Here is a 27380-nt window from a genome sequence, read left to right as displayed (position 1 = left end):
TGTGTGAGTATGGCAAGAATGTATTGTACAATGTCGCAAGGCCGGAGGACCACGCTGCAAATGGGTTTTGACTTGTCATGGTGGCCGACAGCAACCCTGTCCCGTCAAGACGCCAAACACGCCGGGGCGGAGACGACATGATATTGCGGCGCCAGAGGAGACGAGTAAGAAAAAAGTATATATAATGTGGCCCATCTGCTGTCGTCTTGAGAGGAAGGGGGGAAAGTGGTGGGCAGTCTCAAGTCGAGCGACACTTGAATCCGACGATTCTTCCATCAACAGTCCGACTTCTTTTTGAAAAGGGGTGTTGATCATCGGTAGTTGGCTGCCGCAGAGCCTCAACGCCAGACAGATTGCCTCACTCGCAGCTTCGGCACTTCTCAGCGCCCGACCCGACCGACGATAAGAAGCCTTGCACACCGACATCGATACCGATAATCAGACACAAGCCTCATCTGAGGCTGAGCGCGGCTGGAAACAAGCGGCACGGCGCCTCGACAGAACTCGACCAGGGTTGACGGATGCCCTGTGCTTTACACCGTCGTCGTCATTCCCACCCCTTGTTCCGTTCGGGTTCTCCTCCTTGTTTTTATTTCTCACGCCAAGATCTCACTAAAATGGGAGCCGCGGTTCAATTTTCTTGAAACGCCGTGATCGACACCGCGGAATGTGTCGGCTCAGAACAGACTGCTGTCTACCTCTTCCCCTTACTCTTTTGCCTTTTCGTCACTCACGCACTTGATCAACAGTCCGAATCATGAGGCACGGCCAAGACATTGCGTTTATTCACAACGACATGACTCCGGCCTACCCGAGTTTCTTTGCCTGCCTGGAAAGACGCCTTGGGAGGATGACTCTCGTCGGCTACTGGTCCGCATCCCGCCCCAGCCTTACGTACCATGTTTACATCTGCGGCTCCCGGCCCCTGCTCGCAAGGACAAAGAGCCTCATTCAGGTCGTTCCAGCAAACTTCTATGCATGTCCCGCAGCCGAGCGGGTGGCTTGGCGCCGTCGCGCGCGTGGGCCCTGGTTGAAAAACCATGACTAGCGAGTCGAGCCACACAACGTGATATTATCAGATGAGATCCACCCCGCCAGGTCCCCTTCACCCCTGGGAAGTCCCCGATCCATCAAGATTGCATGATGCCAACAGCCGGCATTAGCAAACTTTTATTCAACGACGGTTCCACATCTGCCGGTTCAAAAGCCTCGTTCGGCATGCCTTGACCACCCGACCAAGGGGGATGACGCCCGGCCCGACCATGACCTTCGGCCGGTTTGTGGATATGCTGCCTTGGTCCGTGGCCAACCTCTTCAGACGAGTGCCAAGAAGTTGCCAAGAGACTGCCAAGAGCTCCTCTCGTGCTTTACGGGATCCCCGGTGACCAGTAGTCCTGCTCATGAGGATCTTGAGGAACCACCATGTGGATTCTATAACACAAGCATCACTTCACGGTTGGATCACAGCAGAGTATGTGGAACCACTATTTGAATTCTCTTATATAATACTTTCTAACCGGCATCCCGGTAGAAATAAGACATGTACATGATGATCAAGGTAGGTAGAACGGCTCGCAGTCACTTTTTTGTGGTGCTGAGGGGCGCGTAGTATCTTTCACAAGACGGTGAGGCTTTAAACAAGATAATGCTCTAATATTGGCGAGAAAAGGGAAAATATTGTAGGGGGTGTAACAGGGGGGAGAGGCCTGCTCAGAAGAGGGCATTGTTGCCACAGTCAAACACACCAGAGATGGAACTTGAGTCGCTGGCCATGATGTCTGTGAGCTCAGTGATGGACGACCAGAGACCGGCAGCGTTCATGAAGAACGAGATGCCAATCAGGAAGGCGTTCACGGCAAAGAGGCAGATCTGTTTGGGGCTGCTGAACATGCAGTCCCAGTTCATGTGGAACCAGAAGACGGCGCTAAAGCCAAAGGTGAACCATGAGATGGTGGTGGCCGAGGCAATGGACAGGATCGAGTCGAACACGGGGATGGCGTTGGACAGGATGAAGCAGAGAACCCAGAAGATGGTCACGAGGGACATCCAGATGGACCACGAGCGCACATTGTTGGTGGTCATCTCGTGGGTGAGCTTGAAGTGCTTCATGACCTCGACGTAGCAGTACTTGATGCCAGTGTGACCGAAAGCCAGACCAGTAGAGAAGACGGCGGGGAGCACGATACCGTAGGCGACCTTGGCAGTGGTGGCAGCAGCCGAGCCCAGAGCGGGTGACACGGTGTATTCACCGGCAAGGCAGTAGATGGCAATGGCAACGATGGTGTAGAAGCCAATGGAGGTAACCTCGAGCCAGCACAGAGCAAAGCCAAAGTCGTTGACGGGGTCAATCATCTCAGCCATGTAACCGACAAAGTTGATGTTGCCAGAGTAAGCGTAGCAGATCTTGAGGCAAGCGTTGAGACCCTCTCGGAAGGTAGGATTGCCAACCACCTTGAGCTCCTTGTGCCAGGGGATAGGGGCAGCCTCGGGGTTCTTGACGCCCAGGGAGATCATGACGATGAGAGCAGCAGCGATGATGGCAACACAGCATGGGTAACCGGACCAGGCGACGAACTTGGCGGTTCGGGGAGCACAGAGGACCCAGCAGCAGAGGCAGCCAATGCCAATGTAGCCGACAGTGCAGATGGAGTGGCTGGAGATGGTGTTGAAGGCAATGGAGAGAGTGACACTGGCAGAAGCGGCAGTCATGATGACCTGGATAAGCAGACCGATACCCGCAGTAATCTCGAGGCTCTTGCCGCCGACGACCCGGGTCATATCAACAACGTTGACGACATGTTGGTGACGAGCATAGAATTGCTTGAGGACATAGGCGGTATACCAGGACAGAAGGCCGATGCCAATGATGGCGATGATACCGGGAACGATGCCCATCACCTTGAGGACACCGGGAAGAGACAGGACACCGAGACCAACCTGGTTGGTCAGGAGGGCAAAGGTCGTGTCCCATTTGGTCATGTTGCGGAAGTTCTTGCCGCCTTCGCCACCGCCGAAGCCATTGTCGACGGGGACGTTTCTCTCTGACTTGAGGTCGAGCTCGTGGCCGCTCTCATGGCCAACCTTTTCCTTGCTGTTGGTCTTGCTCGAGTCGTTGCCCTGATCAGAAGGGTAGATGGCGTTGGTGGCGTCTTGGGTGTAAGCAGTCATGATGGGCTAGTTGTGGTGCCGTGAGGCGTCGTGTATAAAGATGCTCTCTATGTATGATGTATGTGCGAGGTCTATATGTATTCGATTGGGTGTGATGTAGTATGTACGGCGCTTGAGAGAGTGTATAGAGTTGATGGAGGGGAGGGAGTGATTCCAGTTGAGGGATGAGAAGGAAGAAGCTGAGATGAGTGAAGCAGCAATATGAGGGCAGAGACGGGAGAGAATATATACAAGTCTAGCAAGAGTGAGGGCAACAGGGAAGAAGGGACTAACAGTCGGACAAGATGCTGAGGAGCTCGGCGTTCCCTCGTTAAGCTACCATGATCCTTGGTCCACCGTCCTCTTGCAGCGGCGGCAAACCCGTTGGAGCTACGGGCCCTTCCTCTCCATTGCCCTAATCGGCTGACTAGGTCATTGCTAATGGGGCGGAGGCATTTGCGAAGGCCAATCTCCCCATGGTGGAGCGAGCACAACGGGGAGCGGAGACTGCGGTGCCAGAGAGGATATCGGGGCTCCGGGCGGAGGTGTATCGAGGCGAAGGGACGCGTGCTGGGGAGGGTTAGAACGCGGAAAACCCTGGGGCTCCATAAGTTGGAGATGGGGGAGGCAAGCTTCCGAGGGACAGGGATGGGAGGAGAGGGGAGGAGAGGAGATGGAGAAGAATCACGTCAGGATCCAATGGGGGAGCCCATTGTGCCAGCGGCGGAAAGGTGAAGGGATCATGACGCCCTTCTCCATGGGGGGCCAAGCAGGACAAGCATCAATGGCCCGTGGGGGATGGAACACGCTATTCGGTTCCAGAAGCCGTCATGTTACGTATTGTGAAGCCGTCTTGGACATCTGCTTGGTCCGGTCCGGCCGTCATCCTTGGGCTGCTCGCCCGGGCCGGTTTGGATGAGCGGATCCGAGGGTTTTTGTGAGTGATTTGCGTTGTCTGAGTTGTCCATGATGAGGGGATCACCAACACGGTCGAGGGTTTCGAGATATAGGCTGAATTGTCAAGACAGAAACCCCCAATTGCTTCTCATGTACAATGACGAAGAGAGACGGTGATTAGAGTAGATGGACCAACAGTCAGCGAGGCAAAAAGCAAAAGGGAACCACAAAATGCGACATGAACCTCAATGCTTGGCTGTTGACTAGAGCAGGGTTCCATTCCAAACGCCGCGGCGGCTCTGTCGTTGGAACAAACGCTAGCTCGCTCTGATTCGAGGCTGACGGCGAACCCAGACAGGGACTAGACCGAGGACGGAGAACCGAGGCGTCGGGTGGAGATCTCTTGTTCAAACACGCCCTAGAGTGGAGGCGGTCATGGAGGTTGGTTTGCTCTTGTTCGTCTTCTCTGTTCAACAGCAGACCAGTACGCTACTCCCATACCGCGGCGCCGGGTAGAAGCGAACATGTGCGTCGACTCGGTCTGCATGGATGAAGGGTTAATGAAGGAGAAGAGGCGTGATTCATCAATAAGACGCATGATGGATGAATGGTGGTAATCCCAGATCTGCGCGAGTCGTTGCCGCTGTGAGATCCATCCGTGGTGGGTGTGGGTGGGTGGCAGGGGCGCCTTCCGGTTTGGAGAATTGGAGAAGACAGCCAAGCCTGCCGCATTCAGGTCAGGATCAGGGTTCATGTCACGTGTATCTTGAAGAGCCATGTGCACATGGGCTGATGAAAGTCCGAATATTTCCCTTCGTACGTCTTTGTTTTGCCCGTGACATCTTGAAGAAATCACCATTCCCTTTTGCATGGACAATGGCATGTTGCCACGCTTAATTGCACGCCAACACACTTTGTTTTAGTTTGATGCGTCTTTAGAGTCACTGGCAGAGCCACATCCGTCATGAAGCGCCCCCTGCAACACCCCTGCTCCCTGCGCGTTTCCACATTCTCCTGTTTTCCAGCTCGCAGTGCCCCAGCCACACGCCTTCTAGTCGTCTTCTAGAAGAAAGAAAGAGACTCCCGAGGCAATTAACGGGCCCGAAAAAAAAGGTGAGACGGAGCCGGACCATGTCCGACTCGCTCCCTCTTAAAAGAGAGCCCCAGAATGCCAAGATAACTTGACTCTGCTCCTCACCTTTTATTCCTCGTTTTGGTTTTGCCGCGGTGGATTCTACAAGCTTTTTGATGGGGATCACCAAGGTTACCCAAGCTTCAGTTGCTTGGCAGAGCATCATCCTCGAGCATCAGCACCTCACCGGGGTCTCGCGCTTTCCCTCCTCACGGCCACACACGGCGATGCCATTTTACGAGAAGCGACAGACATCCTCTTGGAGCCCTCTTGTTACGTACAACGACCCGTAGTCCCCATGGGACACGCTTGCTCTCCCCCGGCGATCGCTCTCGACAATCAGGGGACTCCAGACTTCCCCGTGAGACTCATTCTCTTGGCTTTTACGCCCGACCAAGAATCCCCAGATATTACGTTTCTAGACATTCCTCTGGAAGCCCGAGAGGAAGAGACGTGGCCGATGGGTACCGGCCCGGAAATGTCCCGTGCGGCCACGGTGATGCCGCTCATCATCATACTACCGTCGACCTGGAGCATCGGCCAGATGGCCGTGGTGCCACCCAACGGCAGTCTCCCGCGCCCTGTCGACCAGTTGTTACCTATTCTAGCCGCCTTTGACCATGAGCCTTGACCTGGCAGTAGAGCCGCACAAGGGCCACCTAATATCTGGAGCCAAGCGCTGCACCTCCCGTTCAGGCAAGCTTCTCCTACCGCCTCACCTGGATCAGCAGCGTCACCCGCCAATCTCTCTACTAGTACCGCTTGACTGCCACGACAGGGACATTGCCGGCATCCCATTCGGGCCTGTCCGAGAAATCCCGTCTGCTGCTCCCCCTCCCCCCTGGATCTTGATGCCTGGTTTCGAAAGAAGAAGCTGCCGGATCCCAATCGTCACGGCATGTAAGTGATTGGCGATGTTGGTAATGTGAAAGAAGAACTTCCTGCAGAGACGGAGCCCGAGCATCACGGCACCCGGGCCTGAAGGGAACCCCTTGCGGGCGATGGGCACAGGCATGACCTTGTTCAAACAATACCAAGCTGCGGTATTTTGTGCATGAACGTGTCTACGCTTGGCTTGCGACTCCGCTCTCGAGGATTCGTGTCATGGATCGTTGGTCACGATCTCCTCATTTCTTACATCTCAACGCCAATAAGGTTTGCACAATAACCACCGCGTCAACAACATCGTTCGGCTGTCCGTCCCTTTCGATCGGCCGGGGGGGGCCGTGTCAATATTCTGGAGTCACTTTCATGGGTTCATCACCTTTGCTTCTGCATGGCACGGGCGACTTCCGGTTGCAATTCTCATCAGCCGCCGTTATCCTCGATGCCCTCATCATTCCCCTCAAACTCCGCCTCCAAGAGTCTCCGCTACAACGACTTTCATTACGTACAATTCATCCCTTTCCCCGACTCGAGGTCGCCTTATGCACCGGGGAAGTCTTGTCCATCTGCATAGATTTGTAACATTGTGAGGGTCCCAAGGGTCCAAAGGGGCCCCGGGTATACACCGTGATGGACCATGGAGTTGAGGCTCGTTCTGGCTGATTACCCACTTGCCCTTGACTCGTCTCGATGGGGATCTTGGCTGTTACTGGCTCCATATAGATAACATTTCAGCGTGGGAATTCGCTGACTGTTTGCTGCTTGTCAAACCGTCACATCCAGATGTCATTCTCTTACACTCTCCTGGCGCTTTGGCGTACCATCCGGGAACCACTTCTGACTGCCGCCGGGACGGTGGATGCCGGTAAGGCCTGGCTGCATCTAGGAACGGCCTTCCATACGAGGAATAGGCTCTTGAGGCTGTCTTGGGCATCGAGATGCGCTACTATCGGAAATCCGAACCTTGGAGTTTCAGGCTCCAAGCCGGCAGCGACCGGCTGTGCAACTCGTCGAACTATCGTAACGTTCTTTGATCAGTTCATGGGATGTTGGGGCAGCATCGTGGGGATCTATACGGCTGAAAGAACGTGAGTAAGAGTTTGCCCTCCCTGGGGGCAGGAGTTTTGCCGCGAGGGTTAAGTCAACCCACGAAGTACGAGGCCTCCACAAGGCAATTTTCTCGTGGCTCTCCAAGGCAACAATGGGTATACAGCTCTTCTATGTGACAGGACTTCTCTGTTCCTACCCATCGTCTATCCCGTTCAGCCCCCCCTTTCCCAACGTTGTTGCCTACATTCTTGACCAGACACAAGATCATACAACAGTTTCAAGACACAGTGAAGTTTGGTATCTCATTTTGAGGATCAACACTATACAAACTTCATCATGGAGGAAACTGACGCCTGATGCCAATGACAGGAGCAACTCGCGTCATACACAACCGAGAAGCATATCGATCGACGAACCGCAGCCGCCGAATCATTCCTATTTTACATTGTTATTTGGTGCACAATCACACCACAAGGTGAAACTCTATTCTCGAGTGTGATCTAGAGTTGGTGCGAGCCTTGGTGGCTCATCACTTACAGTCGGGAGCAGCCAGTATGTCTTCCACGCAACCACAAGCGGATGGGAAGAATTCCTGGATGCTCCGATCTAGAACCCCATCTCGTTGGGAAGAATCATCATCTAGCTGGCTTACGCTGGAGTTTCGGTGCTTCCAACGTCTTGGGTTTTCCGGGAGCAACCATTGGTCTGCTTTGTGGATGACGGCTTGGTGGGCAGACGATCCCAAAGACAAACAAGTCATACCAGTCCAAACTTCCAACATGATATCAATGCTGGGAAAATTCAAGAATGGTATCGACGAACGCACCTCGATGCTGGGCTTGTCGACTCACCGGGCCTGCATACCAGGCACTTCTGAGTGAACCGCTCACCAGGACCGTCCTCGACCGATAGGAGGAGTCGTGGTCGGGTCTTCTGCCTGACTCTCTGGGACACCACCTCTGCTATCTCTACCTTTGTGCGATTTTGCCACAAATATTCAGAGGCCGACGTGGTGCCAATGTCTTCTCTCCGGACACAGCGCCATCAGCTCGTCCCTTGTGATCACTGGGGATTTTCCGACGGGAAGGCTCTCATGTGTCGTTGGTTTATCATGTTGCAGAACAAGGAGGTGTATCTATCATGGCTAAAATACAATCATGACCATCAGTTTACCCAAATGCAGCTTTTAACATTGACCCCAGGTCGGCCATGCAGACAATCGTGCAGAAGCTTCTGGCTGGAGGGATGGGTACCAGCCATACACGTTGCTGTGAGTTCTTGAGGATCTCATGGAACTCGAGGACCCTGAGTAGGTAAGCTGTGTGTTCGATTGCCGGATCACTTTTATTCATCCTTGCATGTTCTGCGGTCAGTAGTCTCAATGACTTTGTGACTACCTAGTCCCCGAACCGCATGTGGCGAGCGGATGTTGAACACACCAACATGCTATTTGGTCTCATAGAAAATATGCCCCGTCTATCATCATAAAATCTTCGCAGGTTGCATCTCTTTGTAGTTTGATTCCATAGCGATCTTTTAGGTAGGTAAGAGAAGGACCTGGAAGCATCACCCGTGTCAAAAGAGCCGAGCGTGTCAGCCATCTGCTTTCAACACACCAAGTCGCAAGCAGAGGCGCATGCTTGCTGACTGCTATTCTTCTCTCCCTTGACAGATGAAAATCCGCAAAGTACTAGCAAGTATCCGTCGTGAGCTATTAGCATTCGCTTTCTCCCATTCAATACTTATCCTGGCATTCTCCTCTAGCGGTGATGAACTACACTGGTGAGGCTTTCCACACCAATGAAGGAAACTCGACATTAAAACGAACACCTTGGGCCCAATGGGTTTTCCTGAAGTATTCTGAGAAAACTAGTATATGGCAATGACATTTATAAAGAGTAGTGACCTACTAGAGGATACCCTCGCAGGGTCGCGTAGGGGTTTAGGGTAGTCAGCAGGCATCATCTGCAGTCTTACGTTCCTGCATCCGATCGATCCCGGCACACACAATGATCATCAATCCACTTTGCAATATTCATCAACAACCATCAATCAGCTCCAGAAGACCTCCCGGTATTAGAAGCGACAGGAAAAAGGCATTGAAACGCGGGAGTGAGTGGATTGGTCAACCAAGGACACACCGACAACCCATCTCGAAAAGCAACGTCACAACATGGGCTCATCAGACATCCCCCCTCCCTCAGCACCAGCCTGGATCGTCCCAGCATCAACGATATGCCTATCAACCGGCGTAACCTTTTGGCTCCTCGCCTACATCCTCATGGTTCGCCGCTCCCTCGCCACAGGCCACACCCCGGCGCCCCTCGTCGCCCTCGGCCTCAACCTCGCCTGGGAGGTTGTCTACGCGTTCGGCGTCTGCGAAGCCCCCATCGAGTTCTTTGGCTTTACGCTCTGGCTTCTCTTTGACATCCCCGTCGTCTACGTAACTCTTAAAACGGCGCCTAGGTCCTTTGCGAGCAGTCCGCTCGTTGCGCGCAACGTGCCGCTGCTGCTGGCTGGTGTGTTTGCCGTCGGGTTGGTCGGCAATGGGCTGTTTGTTTGGTGGTGGCTCAAGGAGCCTCACCGAGGGTACGGCATCAAATGGGGAAAGAACTGGAAGGGCCTTGAGGCGCGCGACACGACTGAGCTGGCGTTTTGGTCTGCTGGCGTGGCGCAGATGATGTTCAGCGTTGGTGCCCTCGCCATGCTCCTCCAGCGAGGACACTCTGGTGGTCAGAGCTATGCAATCTGGTGAGTTCAAACATGCACATATCGATCATTACGCAGATGGGGTGTGTCTTGATCTGGTGTCTCATCTCTTCTCTCAACACTTCTGCTTGCTTGTGTTTGTTTCCTTGTCTCGCCCTCTCCTGACCCAACAGTACGGTACTCTACTGCAAATTACGTGTCAGGTGAGAGTTGAGCCAAGGAAAAAAGAGACAAGCAAGGACTGCTCGCCTCATCATGAGGAAAGCAAGAAAAAAAAAAACGCCTCAGTAATCTTGGTCCTGCCATAGCGCTAATCAAGAGTCACTTCCAGGTTTTGCCGATTCATCGGCACAGTCGTTGGCCTCCCCATTAGCTGCATCCTACTCTGGTGGCACTGGCCAGAGGCGCACGGCTTCGTCTTTCATCCCCTGGGTCTGTTCTTTGTTGGCACTGCGGTAGTCTGTGATCTATTGTATCCGTTCCTGCTGGCCTATGTTCGATCGACCGAAAGGATCTTGCCCGATGGAACTGTGGTGGCCGGAGAGACATTTGCCGAGGTAGAGAAGAAGCAGCAGTAAGGAAACGGTGCAACAGACGCGCTAGCTGGCCATTGTGACTCTCTACCTGCGGCGTGTTGGTTGCATTTCCCTCAAACAGGGGAAACCACCCGGAGATGGATAGATAAAAAGCAAGCAATGACACATCTGATTGCATTCATACATGAGCCCGATATCGCAGGACCAGATAACACCCTACTTGCTGGAATCAGGCCTGTTTGTCAAACCCTCCTCAGGTCCAGTGACGAGTTTTTTCGACCTTCGCCTCGCGCGGCCAAGACCAGAGCACATGGTGATGTGCCGTGCATGCGTGAATCACTGTGACTGAGTAGACGATGCAACCTCAGATCCGAAATCTCGGAATCATGGTTGGTGACTGGCAATGCAAGAGGTAGGGGGATGACCCGGTTGAGCATCCAATTAGAGGCTGACGGTGGTTGCCCGTGAAGATCGAGATTGCGTCAACTCATCCAGCCCTTTTCCCTCTCAATCGAAGCTTGTGGCAGCTGAGTGCTCATCATGCGTCCCTCTTGCAGCGATCACTGCTCTAGCGCCGCCGCGGAGAATGTCACTCCATATCCGCAGTGAGAGCCGGATCGTGGCTTTTCGAGATGTGATAGCCCCGGCAGATAAAGTCGCAACCAACACTCTCGGCAAAATAGGTGGTGCAGGGGAGTGTGAGATGAAGTAGATATGACGATCCCGATAAGTAGTCCCCCCGAGGAGATTCCAACATCTCTCATTTCATCTGCTCTCACCGTTGCAACACCAAATTACTCCCGTAATTCGCAGGCCATATTTACCCGGTCAGAGGGAAGGAAACTTGAATGAGCATGGGGGAAATGCAAGCTTGAGTGGGATTGGACGACAGAACCAACAACGGTCAAGCCAACAAGCCAATCGTGTCTAGGCATGCAAGCAAACCGTACATAGAAACCTGGCTTGCCATGATGACCAACAGAAAAAAAGGAAAAAAAAGTCCGCCGAGATTCGCCAATGAAAGCTTGATCCAGCCTATCGGTAACAAAAGAGAAGCAAACAACACACATTGCGGCAAGGGCACGGGATCTCGATCCTTGGAGTGAAAGTGTGCGCACACGCATGCACTTGCACTTATCGCACCTTCCGTGTTGGCCAAGATGTTGGTTCGAGGCCTTGCATCCTCGTTCCATCTCCTTCCCAACGAAGGAGACTGTTGGCTCTGGCTTTATCCTGAACTGGGGTTCCGTATATCTTTGACCGTGAGGTTCATCATCCGAGACATTTGCACAAGCTGTTGGTCCCGTCACGCGTTAGCCTTGTTTGCAGAGGCCCTGATCCAAAATGAGAGGAGCCAATAAACGTAAAACGCAGGGCGCCTGTTAGAGAGACGCCATCCAGAGCAAAAGTCACATGCTCGCGGGCTTGTGCGGGTGCAAGGCATGGCAACGTCAGGGGGGAGAGACTTCTGGAACCTGTCAGGGGTGGGACAAATCGTGGAGAAGGGGACTCTGCTAGAGCATGCATTGCAGTCCTGGCATAAGAACCGTCGGATAGCGTCAGGCTCGTCATGTTTCATCCCGGTCTGGTCCTTGTCATGGAACCTGTCCCCCAAGTTGAGCGAGGTTTGTCCGGAGGTCATGACCGATGTGTGAGAGGAATCAGGCGCAGGCGGATAAACATCAGGGTCTTTTGGCAAGACGCTTTCCAGGGGCGTGAAGATAATACACAGGAACTTTCCCATGATCATGACACCGTGCTTGGCGAGAGTGTGGTATCAGGCATCAGGCATCTTGTGTTTGACAAGAAAAAATACTCCGTGGGTCGAAAGGAACAGGGCAAAGCAACGTAACGTCCTCGTTTGGGAAAATGGGCATCGGGCCTTTCTTCTTTTTGAAATCGAAACTGAGCCGATGTGGGCAGATGAGCACAAAAAAAAAAGTTCGGCCCTGGGGGTAGCAGTTCCATGGATGAAGGGTGTGAGGAAGTTCTGCAAGAGGACGATTTAGGAAATAGGATGGCCTCGGCGGAGATTTCCAAACCGGCCGTTTGAGTGTATCCGGCTAACGGGTCTATGCATCTGCGAGGGTTGCCATGCGAATGCGCTAATGCAACTAAGCAGGATCGACTTCTTCCCCTCCCCTGAACCTGGAGGGGGGGCAGCTCTGGCGTCAGCGTGGAGAGCTGTCAAACCTGTCAAATGCCAACACCCACCAGAGGCAAAACATCCGGGTTAATACATGATGAGAGAGAGCCCGGATATTGTTCGTGATGCGACTCTATGATTCATCAAACAACGGGGGGGGGAAGGGGGGTCCTTGAAAGGGTCTACCTTGCGTGCATTGCCAGCTTTGGCATTGGCCTTGACGCTCGCAATGCCCCGACGAGACGCTCATGATTCGGAATCCTAGGGCGCTTGGGTCTTGGGTCGGCACGAACTCGTTCGCTACTCGCCATGAAGTGCACTTGATCATGCACCCCTCCCCTCACCCCGAGAACCCTTCTGGATCCTGGCCGAGGCTATCAAAAGGTCGGTCCCTCGTTTCTTGACCCAGTATACGCCATAATACTGGGGGCCATGTTTTCCCCTCATACGGCCAGGAATACCTACCCGGGCTTACACGCTTGGAAGCGAGAGGGAAGTGTGTGTGTGTGTGTGTGTGTGTGTGTGAGTGAGAACCCAATGGCAAACCATATCCCCAACCACACGACTCTTCCTCCAACTGCGCCACGGCCCGTCGGGTGCGCCTCTACCCTTCGTCACAGGGCATGCGACATCATCTCTGAATCGAGCAGGTGTGTTGGGAGCGACCCTTTTTTTTTCTTCTTTGCCGCGGATGCTGGGTCGCGCCTCGGTGAACAGCGCTGCAATTGGACTCCCCAGTATGCAGGGTTTCCATACCGGTGAGCGGTCTCCTGTGGGGTAGGCCCGGCCAGCACGCGACGGCGGCGTCACGTACGTACGGGTTGCTTCTGGATTTGGGAATGTAGTATCGGCCGTGACATTTCATCTCCGTAAAGGAAGCCTGTCGGGGTAGAATCCTGGCGGGCAGTCTTGCCGTTGTGCTTTGGTGGGTGATGGACGACCAACCGTTTTGCTGAATCGATGCTTCGCTTATTTGCCCGTACGTCGACCTAACGTATGACATTGTTATGAGCGTCGCAGCCGACTGCAAGCCATCATGGATAGCGTTTTCCCTCCATCCTCCCATCTCATGTGCCCAGGCACCCGAGATTCCGCCAATTCGGAACGTAATGGGAGGACTCGCTATCACCAGCATCCCACGCCGGGGGGACAAGGTTGCCATCACCAGACCCGCGTGGGGTCCCAGGCTCCGGCAACGCATAACACGTGGGAGGCTACTGGGCGATAATTGCTGGTCCGCCCGCGTCTATCAGGTCGTCTGATGAACCGTGTTCGCATGATGATAGGGGACTGGGAGATGGCGAAATAGAGTTCCGGGTGTTGGTTTCGGACAAGTCCATTGAACGCCGTTTCTTGATGTTGTTGTCGTTGTCATCGTCTGGTGTTGCCCCCTCTAAACTCCCGTTCCTGAACAGCCATGATCCTTGCATGGATGAGGGTTCGACGTGATACCACCCACCAGAAGGTGAAGTGGTCGTCGCATTGCGGCATCTGGGTTTAATCCCATCACAGCCCTTTCGGCGGCTGGCAAATGCAACCGCCAAGCTTGAGGCCATCCTGGGCGAATCTCTGCAAGGTAAACTCCTCCGATGTGATGGGGGAGGGGGGAACTGCGCGAAGTTGTGATGAAACTGACCGGACCTGGCCCGAGCACACCGGCTGAGAAGGAATTACCCTTCAGGTGTGTCTGGATCCTTGGAGATTTGTCAAATCGGCCAGGTTAGAGGGTGGGAGATGATAATCAAAGGGTCCTTTGGAAACAAGAGTGGTAGTAAATGGGGAAGAGTCCTGATAAGGAAGTGGAATCGGCCGTGGTAGGGCTGGCGTGTGACGAGGACCCAAGAGTGGACTTCTACTTTCAGGGAACAATCAGACGATCCCATGAGACGGGGGGGGAGGAAAGGAAGGGAAAAAAGATTTGCGTGATGATTTACAGTGCCGGGTTCGTCGTTACATGGGTGCCGTCCCAGCTGGTCGGTATGGGTACACTTTTTGATAAGCAACACAACCACCGGAGATGCAATGGCGCGCACGAACGATGCATCTCCGTCTTCTTCACCCCTTTCATCAACAATCAATGTCCGCCCCCCATCCTCAGCTTCAGCCTCATCAGGGTTCCCTTTGAATGAAGCCATCTCATGAGCCTATCACCCAGTACCGAGACGCCCACAATCCCGAAGCCGCCATCATGTCTCTCCCACGTCAAGACATTTACATGCACCCCACGTCGCCATCTCTGCGAGATCGTAACCCATTATTAAACCTTTTTTGAGCCCCCGTGACCTCGGAAACTCGTACGTGATAAGTTTTTTTTTACTCTGTACGGTCTAAATTACGTTACCCGCCTACTCGACGTGGCAAGCAACCCGACGCCGTTGAGCGCCGCGCCGAGAAAACCGGCGGGGACAATACATGCCCCATCCTCATCCCGTCTGGGCATTTTTACGACCAACGCGAACCAGGGCGGCGATTTTGGCGCCGCCGGCAGCGCACGTGCGGTCGTGTGAGGCTGTCTCAAGCGCCAACAGATACCTACTGCCTGAAGGATGCAAGGGCTGGCTGAGTGAAGCGTCGGTGTACAAGTCAGCTCGGTCTCGTTCTTATCACCGGTTCGCCGACCTCCGATGTTGTTGGCACCCCAGTCTGTTGGGTGATTAGAGATGCGTTTACGAGCGGTGAAAAAAAATATTGGTTTTTGTTTGGATTTGGTAGCCGCGCTTTGCGAAGGGGGGCGAAAAAAGACATGGGCAAACAACAAGAAAGGGTGGTTTCGCAGACGCAGGGCCTTGATGGGGGATTGCTGCCAGCCAAGCGTTGTTGTCTCACTTGTCACCTTTTGTCACTTGCTTCATCATTCTCTCAAGGAAAAATGCCTTGCAGAGAAATGTTCAGCTAACAATCATGACGGCATGCGCCGACGATCTCTTCAGTACTCATCACTATCAGATTGATAAACCCGAAGAATGCCGGCCAAGAGGCTGTTCCACCAGAGACACCGGGCGGAACAGCTAACATGACAAGTCCAGGATCCGGCAGAGGGCAAGGCTTGTTGTGAAAAGAGACAACTACCGTAGAGCACATTGTGGCTTGCATGCATTCTGCACGAATCACCCAGCACGCAGTAGTAAAAAAAAGCAATGACAAAAGCCACAGAAGGAAAGGAAACGAGGAAACCTTGGCAAACGCGCTGCCCTTTTCCTTGTTCCTCTCTCTATGTCTCAAGACCTTGCAGGGGGACCTTGCTGGCGGCGCGGTGCAGTAGCGTCGGCTCAAAAGATGGTGGGAGGGTTTTGTCAACAGTCAAAGAGGAAGAAAAACGTGGGGAATGAGTATTTGGTCTGTATAAGTTTGAGGAGAAGGGAGAAGAGGCGGAAGGATTTGAGGTGAGATTGGATGGTTGATCATGGCATGATAATGAATGTAGTGATAAGATACACACCTCTGTGTGTGTCTTACTTGACTCAATATCTACCTACCTCTTTGGATGCTACTTGTTGATCAAGCACAAATGATGAAAATCCCACGCTTCCAGAAACGGGATAGAAGGATGAGACAAAGCTCCAAAAGTGGAAGACCAAAACCCACAACGCTCGAGCACACTCTTGAGCCCATCATGTCTCTCTTTCCATCCCACGTCTTTCCGGTCGTGGATACCGAGGTTCTCTCAACACCAGAAAACCCTCCCCCATCTCGGTGAGCGGATGGATACTCCATCTGTGATTACTTTTTGCCACACAACGTGGGATTTCGGAAAGTTCAGAAATTCGCTAGAACCAACAAACTCCCCGGCACTCGAAGAAACGAGAGCGGGATGACCACCTAGCCTTGACGGGCCGGAGCGGGCTCTAAACCAACCTAGTCGGAGTCAGCCCCCCCTCTCAAAGCGGTGTTCCCGCGTGAACGCCTTCTCGCCTTTTTCTTCGCGTCTTCGGTATCTCGCTCGGGATGTGGGAAATGGCGTGCACCCGGAGGGTTTCTCTCTAGTTTCGTGGGGGAAATCGCATGTGAGCGGCCAACGACGTTTCTTGCAGCTTTGGCGCGGAATTTGAAGTAGTTGGAGTGTGTGTCTATGATGGTGTAGTGAGTGCCTGTGCAGCATCATGGCTTTTCTTTGACATTGCCGCGCGCTGGGCGTCATGACCACTTCAAAATACAGGAGCTCAAATATGGAGACTCATAAAAGATGGAGAAAATTCAAGCAATATATTCTAATAATTTCATCATGCGCCAAACAGTATGCAAGCTAGTCAGCTGTGGTCAGTAAGGTAATTGGCAAAGTAATGATCCATCCATCCAAGCCCTCCCCCCATCCATCCATCCCCCCGATGTCGGGTTTCCCTCCAATTTCCAAAAATGTTCCTATCCCGTCCCGCCCATTGAAGCGCGGCAAAAACGATGATAACGCCATGCCACGGAGTGCAGAGTAAGTATATGTGAGGTTTCCAAGCCCAATGATATCTTTCCATCCCGTAAAATGCTCATTTCCAGCCATGCAGTTAGTAAGACAAAATAAAAAACGCGTCGAAAAAAAGCTCCCTCTCTTGCCGGTGTGATTTGATCCCCCTCTTCTCTCCTTCGTCTCTCGTCTCCTCAAGGAACAGGGTTGATGAAGCTTCGTGTATCATGCCTGTCCCACGCAAGATGGGCTCGGTCGTGGTCATCCCACCTCGAGCAGGCATCTCGACAGGACTGCCAAAGCGCCTGGGGCTGGGGTGGCGTCCAATGCCGACGTGGAGATGCTGGATGCGGCACTCATCATGAGGGTGTCGGGGGGCCTTTGTGCCCATCGAGATGTGCCATCCATGGATGGCCTTCCATCCTGGTCTGTGGCAAAACGCACTGCTCTGCGTCCCCCATCAGATCAGCCGCCCCCAGCTCCCAGCTCCAGCTCCAGAAGCTCCCCCAGTCCCCAGCTTCTGCTGATCGACGCTTAACCTCCCAAAAAGGTACCACAGCATCAACACCCTCCTCTGTAAGCGAGGAAAAGAGGAGTAAACCACCGGCCGAGGTAGGTTTGCACCCAAAGAGCCAATTCTTATCCACCTTGGGACGAACAATAAAAAAAACGACAAATTTCCTCCAGCGCCCTGACAATTCCAGATTTTGCATCAAAGATTTTCTCCTGTTTTTTGCGGTTTTCGGTACTGTAATCGTTGTTCCACGTTGAATACCGTCGTGTAGCCTCTCATCCGTCCCTCTCGCGCATCCGTATCCGCATGGGCCGAAGGTGGGGTTGGCCAGTCAAGAATTGGATGCAGTGCACTTGGCGTAAACGCCTGCAGATGCACCGTCTGCTGTGCAGGTCGGCGCTGCCGAAAGAGGGAGATGAGGGTTGTCTTCATGTTTCAAGTCACCCGAGAAGCCGGATTATCGATATCGGATCGGATGTGGGGGAGTATAGAGTGGTGCCGCCTCGATGAGGAACGCGGGCCGGCTGGCGGCATCGTGAGGGCGTCGTGATATGCCTCGATGGTTACCGGCCCGTGACGTGAAGCGCACTCATTGCGCTGGGACTTGTTGGGCAGAGTAGGACATGCGTGACTCGGGACGCTGGATGAGTTTTGCCCACGGGTGGTTGCTTGGCTGCTGGCGCTCGCGGCAGGCGGCTGGGTAATTAGTTAGTATGATGCATCGCCCTAACAATGGTCCCTTCGGTGGAGAGGATGGTTCCGCTCGGCCTTGGAAAAGATTGAGACGTACCGCAAATGTCGTCACCCCTTTTGGTAGACCGTTAGCAACGACTCATGTAGGCTAATGTGCGGGTTCCGCGTTGACTCACCAGTACTGCTTGCTCACGATAGTGGGCGGGCATCGACGCTCTGTCTCGATGTACTTTGGGCACCATGACTCTACCAAGTGGTAGTGGTGCTGGCAGCTCAGCTCCTTCTGAATAGAGGATGGTTGTTAGTCACGATCCCTTGCCTGACTCTTTTGCGTATGATCCTTGTCACGGCCATGACCGAGGATTTCCATTGCCAGTCGCCCAACTTACGTAGATGTAGTTGCACATGGTGAAGACGGGACGTAAAGATCGATCAAGAATGAATGAATGAATGATTTTGTCGAGTATCAAGACGCTGCTGAAACAGTCGGGCGGTGTTGGATATATAGACCCAGGTCAGACGGTCGTGGGGTAGAGTAGTGGCGAGGTAAGAGTTGATGCCGGGCAGTGTCAATGGCGGTGATAAGGTTGAACTTGGAAGGACAATGACAACACGCTGCAACGTCGACGTCAACGGTGTCGAAGGGAGGTTGAAGAGTATTTAAAGACGAGATGGACCCAAAACAACGGAACCGAAGCTAGTCATTGAATCTCTAGAGACGGGGTGAGAAAGGCCGCTATTGTTGCTGGACGGGCTCAAGGTTGTTTATTATAAGTCGAGAGGCACCAAAAAACGAGTCCCAGACCCTCCATGACCCCTGTTGACAGCCCACTACCAGAATGGAGTCTGGACAAGGACCTGGTCTGAAAAGCGAAAGCGATGCTAGAATAGCCAGAGCACCAAAGCACAAGACGCACACCACAGCCAGCAGTGCGGTCGGTACGTCTGGGCGGCCTGCGAAAGCGTGTGTGCCAGAGGTCCCGTCCGCAAGGAGACCCAAAAGAGGACCTGACCCCCCTGCCAGCGGAGGCGTAGATGGGCAGGGGGGAGGGGGGGGTGTGCGGTGTGTGCCTCGAGGTGCGTGGGTCAAGTCTTTTTTTCTTCTTTGCAGGCAAGAAAAAAATTAAGAAGAAACAGGGGTCTGGGGTTGAGGAGCTGAAGAGCGGAGGGAGTGAGATGTGGGCTTTGGTGGAGGGTGAGAGGGTGTCTGGCCTTGTTACAGAGATATGCAGGTATTGATTGCGTGGGTATGCAACCAGCCGGGGTGCAACCGCTCTGCTCCAGCTCCTCTAGTTGCAATCTACTGGGAGCGAGACCCGTCGACCAAAAAAGTTCCAGTCCCCTTCTCATGGACTACGGACCCTCGAAGGGGGTGACACAGACCAACCTACGAGCCTCGCAGCTTCGGCGTCGGCGAAGTGAGGATGGACTGGATTGATTTGGAATGGAAGCCTGTGGCCAGGAGCTGACCTGAACCGTTATCCATTACCAAGACCCTGAAGGGCATTCATTTCCATGACTCGCCCAGGCCTAAACGGCCGAGAACGAATACTGCCTGTGCCTGTCTGATAGATGAACCAACAGCCCTGCCGTTTTGCAAGGTCGAGATTTTTTTCCCTCTTGCCCTTGCATCCATGCAGAAACAATGGATTGATCCGGAAGCCAAGGGCCAACTTGTCACCGCCGGCAGAGCAACAGAAAAAAAAAAGAGTTGAAAGGATCGTGTGCTGCGTTACCCGCTCCAGCGACGCCCTCTCACGGGCCGTCATCCACCACGAGGCAGAAAAATGGAAGCTTTAGAGCCCGTCTTTCACTCCACCACTAATCAAGTAAAGTACCCATTCAAAGTCGATACCATTACCGCCGGCACTCAATCCACTCATCAGTGTGCAACCCGTGTGTCAGGTTACAGCACATCCTCACAGCACAGAACGGCGCCTTATTACTCACCGCAATGCGTTGCGCAGCAATATTCTGTCCCAGGGCGGAGCCGCCAATGGAGTCGTTCACTGGTGCTGCTCCACACAATCAATGTGCTGTGCTGTGCTTGCTGCCCGCCCGCCATTACCAGCCCACGCCCTCAGGCAGCCAGCCTCAAGACTTCAAGAAACACCCCAGTGAGATTGAGTTCCGTCACCCTTGAGAACCCTTAAGGGCCATTCGATCCCTTGACGCCCTGGCTTTCTCGTCTTGTCAGGTCCCCACCACCAAGGGAAGCACCCGACGACAGAACAACACCACCTCGGAGAGCCACCATCACCTCCCATCTAAATCACCCTCCGTTGATTGGGAGTAAATGGCATCACCCGACAGACGGGCCGTCGGGCACGTGGGATCCTTCACCGAGCCCCTCCTCTCGCGATCGACACGGCCGACTTCCCAGAACGGGTTGACGGACCACCAATTTGAGTAGTCGAGACTTTGGACATGCAACTCTACAGTTCGGATCACCATGGCCAGTAGTATTCACTGTCTTGTCTTGTGCAAGTCAACCTCGGCCTGCTGTGCTTCCGGGGGCGATCAAGGGACGCGTATTGCCTTCACACCTCCCATCGCCGATTGCTGGCTGCCATGGCTCGATTGACTGGGCCCGAGGTCAATCAGGGTGCTCCGTACAGATACATTACATGTTCTCTCATGCCGCGGCGTGCAAGGGTCATATTTCTGTTACCATTCACACCGGCATTGCCGCTTCTCCCAAAAGTCAGAGCGGTGATGGACCCGACAGACAACCCACGTCAATGCAGGAAACAAATTTTTTTTCCTCTCACGAATGGCTCGCGTCTGCAGCTCGATATTACACGCGCCAACAGAAGAGTTACCGTATTGTCCTTCACCAATCGCAGCATGTCGCCCTGACATCTGTGAGCAGATATCTCCAGGTTGGCCCTGGGAGAATGGGCGACATGTCTGACCCACCGTCTGCCAGGATCAGCCGAGCGTCTTCCACCGTTCCAGACGTCGCCGGCAAGTTGGGATTCGTATCCATGGTCACAGACGCCTGCGCTGGTGACGCCATCCTCGTATGCCCTGGCCGTGGAGCCCCAAGTACCGTACCGTTCCGTTGGCAAAAGAGACCACTGCCGTCTGTCTCACAAAGTCGGAGAATCACTCTGTTCGAAATCGGGCCTGTAAACCTGCTGCAGAAGCGTCGGTCAGATGAACCCTCAAAGATGAAGAAATCACCCCATCTCCGCCAGATAAACATGGACTGCTTTGGCGCCAGCTCCACCTCGCACGTGGGCCGAATGCCGGCAGCTTCTTCTCACGTCTTAGGTCGTCAGTCTGCCGAGTGCCCTGTCTGCCCACCACTCCTGTTCTGGTAGAGTCAGAGTTTTGACAGAGACCGCCTACATCTGCCATCTCTGAACCCCCAACCAGCCCCGTCGGTTTGTCACGATGTCGTCGGCAGCTGGGACAGCATCTGAGATTAGCCATCTACAAGGAGATGCACCCAGAGGGCATGGCACAGGAGATGCGACACTCCAAACGCACGCAAGGGCACTCGCACTGGCACGCGCATCACGCTGCTGCTCCTACTCCTCCTCCTTCTCACCACCACCAGCACCTTTGACTGGTTCGGCCCTGGACGTCGAGTCGCAGGAAGCCATTCAGCCGTTACAGCCACGTTGCTTTCCCAATGCAGGAACCGGTGAACAAGTTTCGACATGGCTACGAGTTTGAGCCGGGTCTTTCTGCGGTCCTTGCTGTCAGGCATTCCATTCCCACCAATCAAGCCAGACCGACTCCCCGACGTCCATCCATTTGCATTTGGCATCTGCTTGTGCTTGAGGACTTGGCCAGGGCGCCCGGCTATTCCCACATCCCGAGCTCCCTCGATGTTGCGATATTCATCCAGCCGACTGACTGACTAAGAATTACCGTACCGTGGCCAGGGCTGTCCAGGACTCCAGGGAGAGAAACATGGTGCTCACGGCGTCATGACCAAGGTCCGCTAGCAACACGATGCATCCAACCAGGACGCCTTCTGGAATAATTTCCACTTCACCCCATCTCCACATTGAGCCGGCGCCGTCTGTAGACGGTTACTACACCGCTATCCAATCAGCCCTGCAAGTCCTGGTGCTGCTGTGACTTGGGGGCAAATGAGTGCCAGGGGACGAGCTCTTGGTCCCGTCTACGAGCCTTCTAGCTCTTACCGACTGGTTGGCTTTAGAACGAGATTGGAAGCAATCCTTTCTACGCCCCGGCGCGCCGTCTCAGTCCGCCGGGCCCTAGCAGCATCCCCCGGTGTCGACATGCTGTCGATGCACTCTGCTATTCGACGTGCAGTTTCGGCGCCTTGTCCACAGAGGATATCAACGACCCTCACTCATCAAACAAGGCTCAGCACGGCCTTGACGACGTTGTTTTCATTTTTCATCGGTTCCAGCTCCCTGGTCGTGACGCCTCCGTCCAGAACCCAGCTTCTTTAGCCCAAAGAACCTGGCTCGGGGTTGAGCAGGCCGCAGTCGTCAAAGCCAGGCCAAGCCATTAAGCCCGTTCTTGGCGAGATTCTGACCAATCACAGGCGTCCCAGCTGCGTGTCTCTGGTTCCCAGGACGCGGGCTCGGGCCTCGGGATGTTCTGCTTCAAGCATGATAGCCCCGGCCGGTTGTCTGGTTCCCTCCCGCTCGTCAAACGCCAACATGGTCATGAACGGTTGCAAGGGTATCAAGCATCAGTTATCAGATTTTGCAAGTTTATGCGTACGGCATTGTCACAAGAGGCTTGGTGTTTCGAGGTCTCACATTCATTCAGGCAGGTATCAACAACACACACTCTGCCGACGCGGCAGCTGAACATGGACGTGCAGGACGCGATCTTGAAGATCGAGCTCACTGCGCCGTTGTGGGGAGTGCAGAGGCACGCCTCGAAGCCACCATGTCTGGGGTTACACCTTGAACGTTGCAACGATTCCGCCTTCTGCAGCCTTGTTGCATATCCAGCCGAGGCGGCGTTGCCTCGGACGAATCCTCTTGATCAGGCCGACTGTCGGCCTCGCCAGACACCTCCTGTGCGTTGATCCAGCTACTCTGCGGAACCGAGCCGTGCCGAACCCTTCTCCTGGAGTCGACGCCCTGGTAGACAGCTGGGCCAAACCCACAAACTCCACGTCGAAGGGACCAGGGTTATGGCAGCTCATTTGACATGTTGCTTTTTCTCGATGTTGGCAACGACGGGGAAGGCATTCGAATCCTGCTTCAACTCCGCCAAGCAGGTCAAGGTTCGCGTTAGTCTCACTCTGAATCCGCCACAGCCCGGGGAACAGGATGGAAACCGTGTGCGGGTCGGCCCTAGACCAGCCATGAATTAGTTTCCGAGGCGTTGGGTTGAGTTGGAGAGAAGAAGAAGAGACAACAAAGGAGAAAACAAGGACGATCCGGTAAACCGAAGGTTGTTGGAGATGGATGCGTGCGGGAAATTGGCTCGGCCTTTTCACTGCCGAGCGTCACATCGACAACAGATGACTGATACTGCAGCCACACTGACGCAGTATGCACCAAGGAAGCAGACGCAGGATACTGAGGAATATTGCTTCACAAAGGCGTCTCTGGGGCATCTTTGGACACGCCGTCTGGCGGATGGATTTCTTCAGTATACGGCACTAGGCTAGTTGATGCAGACCGCTCTTTGACAGCAAGCCTACGACGCGGTATCGACAAGACGTGCAGCTGGCAGATGGAGCAACGATGCAGTTCTCGCAGGGCCTCGAACTGGGAGGCCTTCGGTTATTCCACTGGTGTGACCCAGGCTACAGGAATTTTCTGAGTCGATGTCGAGATAGGAAAACTCTGCCGCTGGAAGCGCGATGGAGAGCCCATGATACACACAGACACACACACTCGCTCTCCCGCTCAGGCAACCCATGGGATTTGCACCTGTCGACCCCAGACTTGGCAATTAGCAAGACCGCCACGGCTTCAGGGCGCCCGTCAAACAGGTTGACAACCCCCCGCCGGCCGGCATCTCTGGCTGCATATGCTATCGGGTCATGGGCGGACTAATCAGTCTGCCGGCGTCGACCACTACTGCGTGATGCCTGCGGGAGGAGCTTCACGTGAGGGTCGGATGGGACATGGTCATGAATGACGGGAGTCAAAAGGTTCTGGACCTCCCCAGGATATAATATCTCGAACGTCACAGTCAGGCGATTGTCTGTTCGCAGCGACACCGTGGTGGCTTTACAATCAATGTCTAGGCCAAGCAACACGCACCGCGAAGTCGCGCCTCAAATGGTAGGTCCAGCCGTGAGATATCAACTAATACCCTGGAGCGCAGGAAACCGTTCACAAGGATCAAGACTTAGTGGCCCGGGGTTAAGGAAGCGGCTGATGGCTTGGGCGAATGAACGAGGAACAAACGCAGATTATGACTCTATTTGGGAGACTGGACTGCCCTTAGGCCGCCAGACAGAGGCTGTGCGATACACAGGCACACCAGAGAGCGACAACGATCGAGAAGGGAAAGTTGATAACCCTCATCTGCGCGGTATAGGTTAGCAGCAGTTGGATGGCAACAGTACGGTAGCAGTTTGCGGGCAATGGAAGCGACATTGGATTGCAACGTCGGCCGCTGACTCCGGCTCCGCATGTCGGAGCGACACAGAAGAACGTTTCAACAAAGGAACCCCAAGTCGTTGTTTCAGGCAGTCGAGAAGACGCCCTGGTCACTCACACACTATGACCCTTGATGTCTGCCTGCACGCCCTCGGGCCATCGCCATGATGGATGCTTCTTGACAGACGACCCGACCTTGCTCAGGGGCGATTCGATTGGGGAGCTCTCGGCCGACGGAGAAAATGCCCATCGACAAGCCCCCAGCTATTGTGCGCCATCATTTACCGTTGATCGGTGGGCATTGATTACCAACTCGGTCGCGAACCCCTGGTCATTGCGAGGTCCTTGTCTCGCACCAAAGACGGCGGTACCGGTCAGTTGGGATTGGCGAGATGACGCAGCCTGGCTACCAGGCAAGGAATTTCGTAAACAGCCCAGCTTGTTATGGTCTTTGCTTTCTCTCCTTGTCTCGTCATGGAGGGTGAGCGTTGCATTCCTGGGTACAAAAACGTGCCTCGGGGGGCTGGACAGGGGTGTGCACGCCATCACTTCTGCGTTCTTTTTTTCTTTTCTCTGTCTTACTCGAAAAAAGGGGATGGGAATTTCAGATGGCGGTTTGATGGTCTGGACCGAAAAGCCATGTCAGATGGAGTTTTGCCCTTGATCGTCTAGATCAAACCTCGATGCCCCCTTGACTTCTTGGCTCCTCTCCTTGGTGTTGGGTTGGGCATCAAGATCTTCCCAAGAAAATGTCCCGAGACAACGGCTTCAGTGGGAACAAGAGGCTCCACCGACGTGAAGCTCTGGGCCAAACAACATCATGGCCACGCCGTCGGTGAAAGCTTAATCGTTGCGCGCGCGCGTGTTTCATGGCCTGGGACTGGAGCGGACTGGATTGGTAACACTGCCTGCGCCCCCCGGCATTTCGGACCCTTGGATATTCCCGGATCAACGCCCCCCTTGAAGCCCGTGGGCCATTTCATCGACCGGATGGACCTTGGGACTTGGGTCTTGCTTGACCTTGACTTTGGACCCTTTGTCAGCTAACCTGCCCCATACTTACCATGCCATGCCATGCCCATTCCATTCCATATGGGCGATGGACATGGACATGGACAAGGCCTTTGGACCATGGCCCCGGCGTCGTCTTGAGCTGCCGCAGATTGCGGCATGCCCGTGATGAAGATCACTGGGGTTGGTTGGCCTAGCGAGGCGAGAATAAGGTTTCCCAGGTGCCATGCGAGTTATTCGCAATCACACCACTACCGTCACTTGTCAGATTTTCGCAACTGCCTTCCCTTCCCTTCCCTTCTTTGAGGGGAGGGGAGGGGTTCGATTCGACAGGAGCGGGTTGCATGAATTGGGAACTTGAGGTGGCAATGCCATTGGCGATGGAGTTGTCTCCGTATTCGCTTGGATGGGAAATGCCGCCCTCAAAGGGTCCCCTTTGACGATCGCTGTCTTTTTGAGGCAAATTTGTCTTAAACCGCAGAGACAAGAGAGAATACTTGATCGCAATAATTCCACCGTTGGTTGCCCGTGAGAGGAGTGGATAATCGTCAAAGCGTCTCGCTGTGGGATTGAGTTTCGGCCGTTGAAGCACGGCTCGGGGTGCGCACTTTCGGGACATGCTTTTTTACCGACATGAGTTTGAATGGTCATGATGCCCTTTCAAGGATGTTGCGAGTGAGTGAGTGAATTCACGCCTCGTCATCGGTCATCGTCATACCGAGCCTGAATCATCTACCGTGCTCATCCGGCACATCGACTCCCGAAGTTGATGGATGTGACTTTACTCAAGACGCTGTTGAAACTCAAAACCCCTCCTCTCAATCAAGTCTCATCGCGTGGGAGGAGAAATACAAAGGCTGCACCCCCTCTCGGTGAGGCGAGGCGTGTGACCGACGGGACTTGTATGCCCGTTTTGCTCGGTAGCACCCAACGGCTGTCTCCGAGGGGGACCTAGGCTTCTAACGGGGTGCTGAGGTCCAGTTAAACACCACAGAGAACCCCTTTGGCCCTCCCCCCGGATGCCGGATGGCCGTCCCCTAGCGGGCTTCGGTCTTGTTGTTTGTTGTTGGTCGTGGCGCCCGGGGCTATTCTAGGGAAACGGGAGCCGAGATGCATGTCTGCCAGAGTTGGCTTGGCGTAGAATATGCGAGAGCTGAAGAAGGTTCGCAATGATTGTTACGGGTGTTGCAGCTATTCAGAGATGCACCGACCAGGTATCAAGGTTTAGACCACCAAGTTTATGCTTGCAGCAAGGAAGCTATGGCCTTTGAGATCGAAAATTTGCTGCAGCCCTACGAAGCACTGTGAAGGTTTAGATCTACGTCTGGGAACTGGAAGATCATGTCGCACTATCCGGGAATATACATTTTGCTCTTGCATGGTGTTGATTGAAGATCATCCATCGGGTTGGATTGGGCATGAATGCACGAATTTGCCACAACTCCTAAAAGCCAAGGACTTTGCTACTAATAATATTACTTTGAGCGTGTCAATGTTTCGTTGAGGACGCCACCTCAGTTTCTGGATTACACCGCCGAGTTCCCACTTTGATGTGTTGTTGTTGACCGCTTCACATGGGCATTTGACCTTGATAACACGCCCCGATGACGAGATGGTGAAACTAACCATAGGAATGTATTAGATTACACTATTCCGTGCCTTCCAGGAGGCCTCAAAGGCGGAACCGGGAAGAAAGTCTATGCC

At 54.0% G+C, this 27380-nt stretch overlaps 3 protein-coding genes across 3 annotated transcripts; 1 reads left to right on the top strand and 2 right to left on the bottom strand.

Moving 5' to 3' along the window:
* Positions 1 to 1710: 1710 nt before the first annotated feature.
* Positions 1711 to 3168, bottom strand: LRP88_07202 (transmembrane amino acid transporter protein-domain-containing protein; the record flags this gene model as incomplete). Its single annotated transcript, XM_083243736.1, has 1 exon — positions 1711 to 3168. The coding sequence occupies one exon, from the start codon at positions 3166 to 3168 to the stop codon at positions 1711 to 1713; it is 1458 nt and encodes a 485-aa protein (XP_083100960.1).
* Positions 3169 to 9284: 6116 nt separating this feature from the next.
* On the top strand, positions 9285 to 10398 carry LRP88_07201 (uncharacterized protein; the record flags this gene model as incomplete). Its single annotated transcript, XM_083243735.1, has 2 exons — positions 9285 to 9862; positions 10152 to 10398. The coding sequence occupies 2 exons, from the start codon at positions 9285 to 9287 to the stop codon at positions 10396 to 10398; spliced, it is 825 nt and encodes a 274-aa protein (XP_083100959.1).
* A 7603-nt stretch (positions 10399 to 18001) lies between these two features.
* Positions 18002 to 18512, bottom strand: LRP88_07200 (uncharacterized protein; the record flags this gene model as incomplete). The annotated part of the gene is made up of 4 exons (XM_083243734.1): positions 18002 to 18108; positions 18203 to 18219; positions 18282 to 18388; positions 18495 to 18512. The coding sequence occupies 4 exons, from the start codon at positions 18510 to 18512 to the stop codon at positions 18002 to 18004; spliced, it is 249 nt and encodes an 82-aa protein (XP_083100958.1).
* Positions 18513 to 27380: the final 8868 nt, after the last annotated feature.

This window comes from Fusarium phalaenopsidis (assembly GCF_050370095.1).
Source record: "Fusarium phalaenopsidis strain FUZ10S chromosome Unknown contig_32298, whole genome shotgun sequence".
NCBI classification, from domain to species: Eukaryota; Fungi; Ascomycota; class Sordariomycetes; order Hypocreales; family Nectriaceae; genus Fusarium; species Fusarium phalaenopsidis.
The sequence above is the reverse complement of the archived record's forward strand: the minus strand, read 5'-3'. Positions and strand labels throughout refer to the sequence as shown.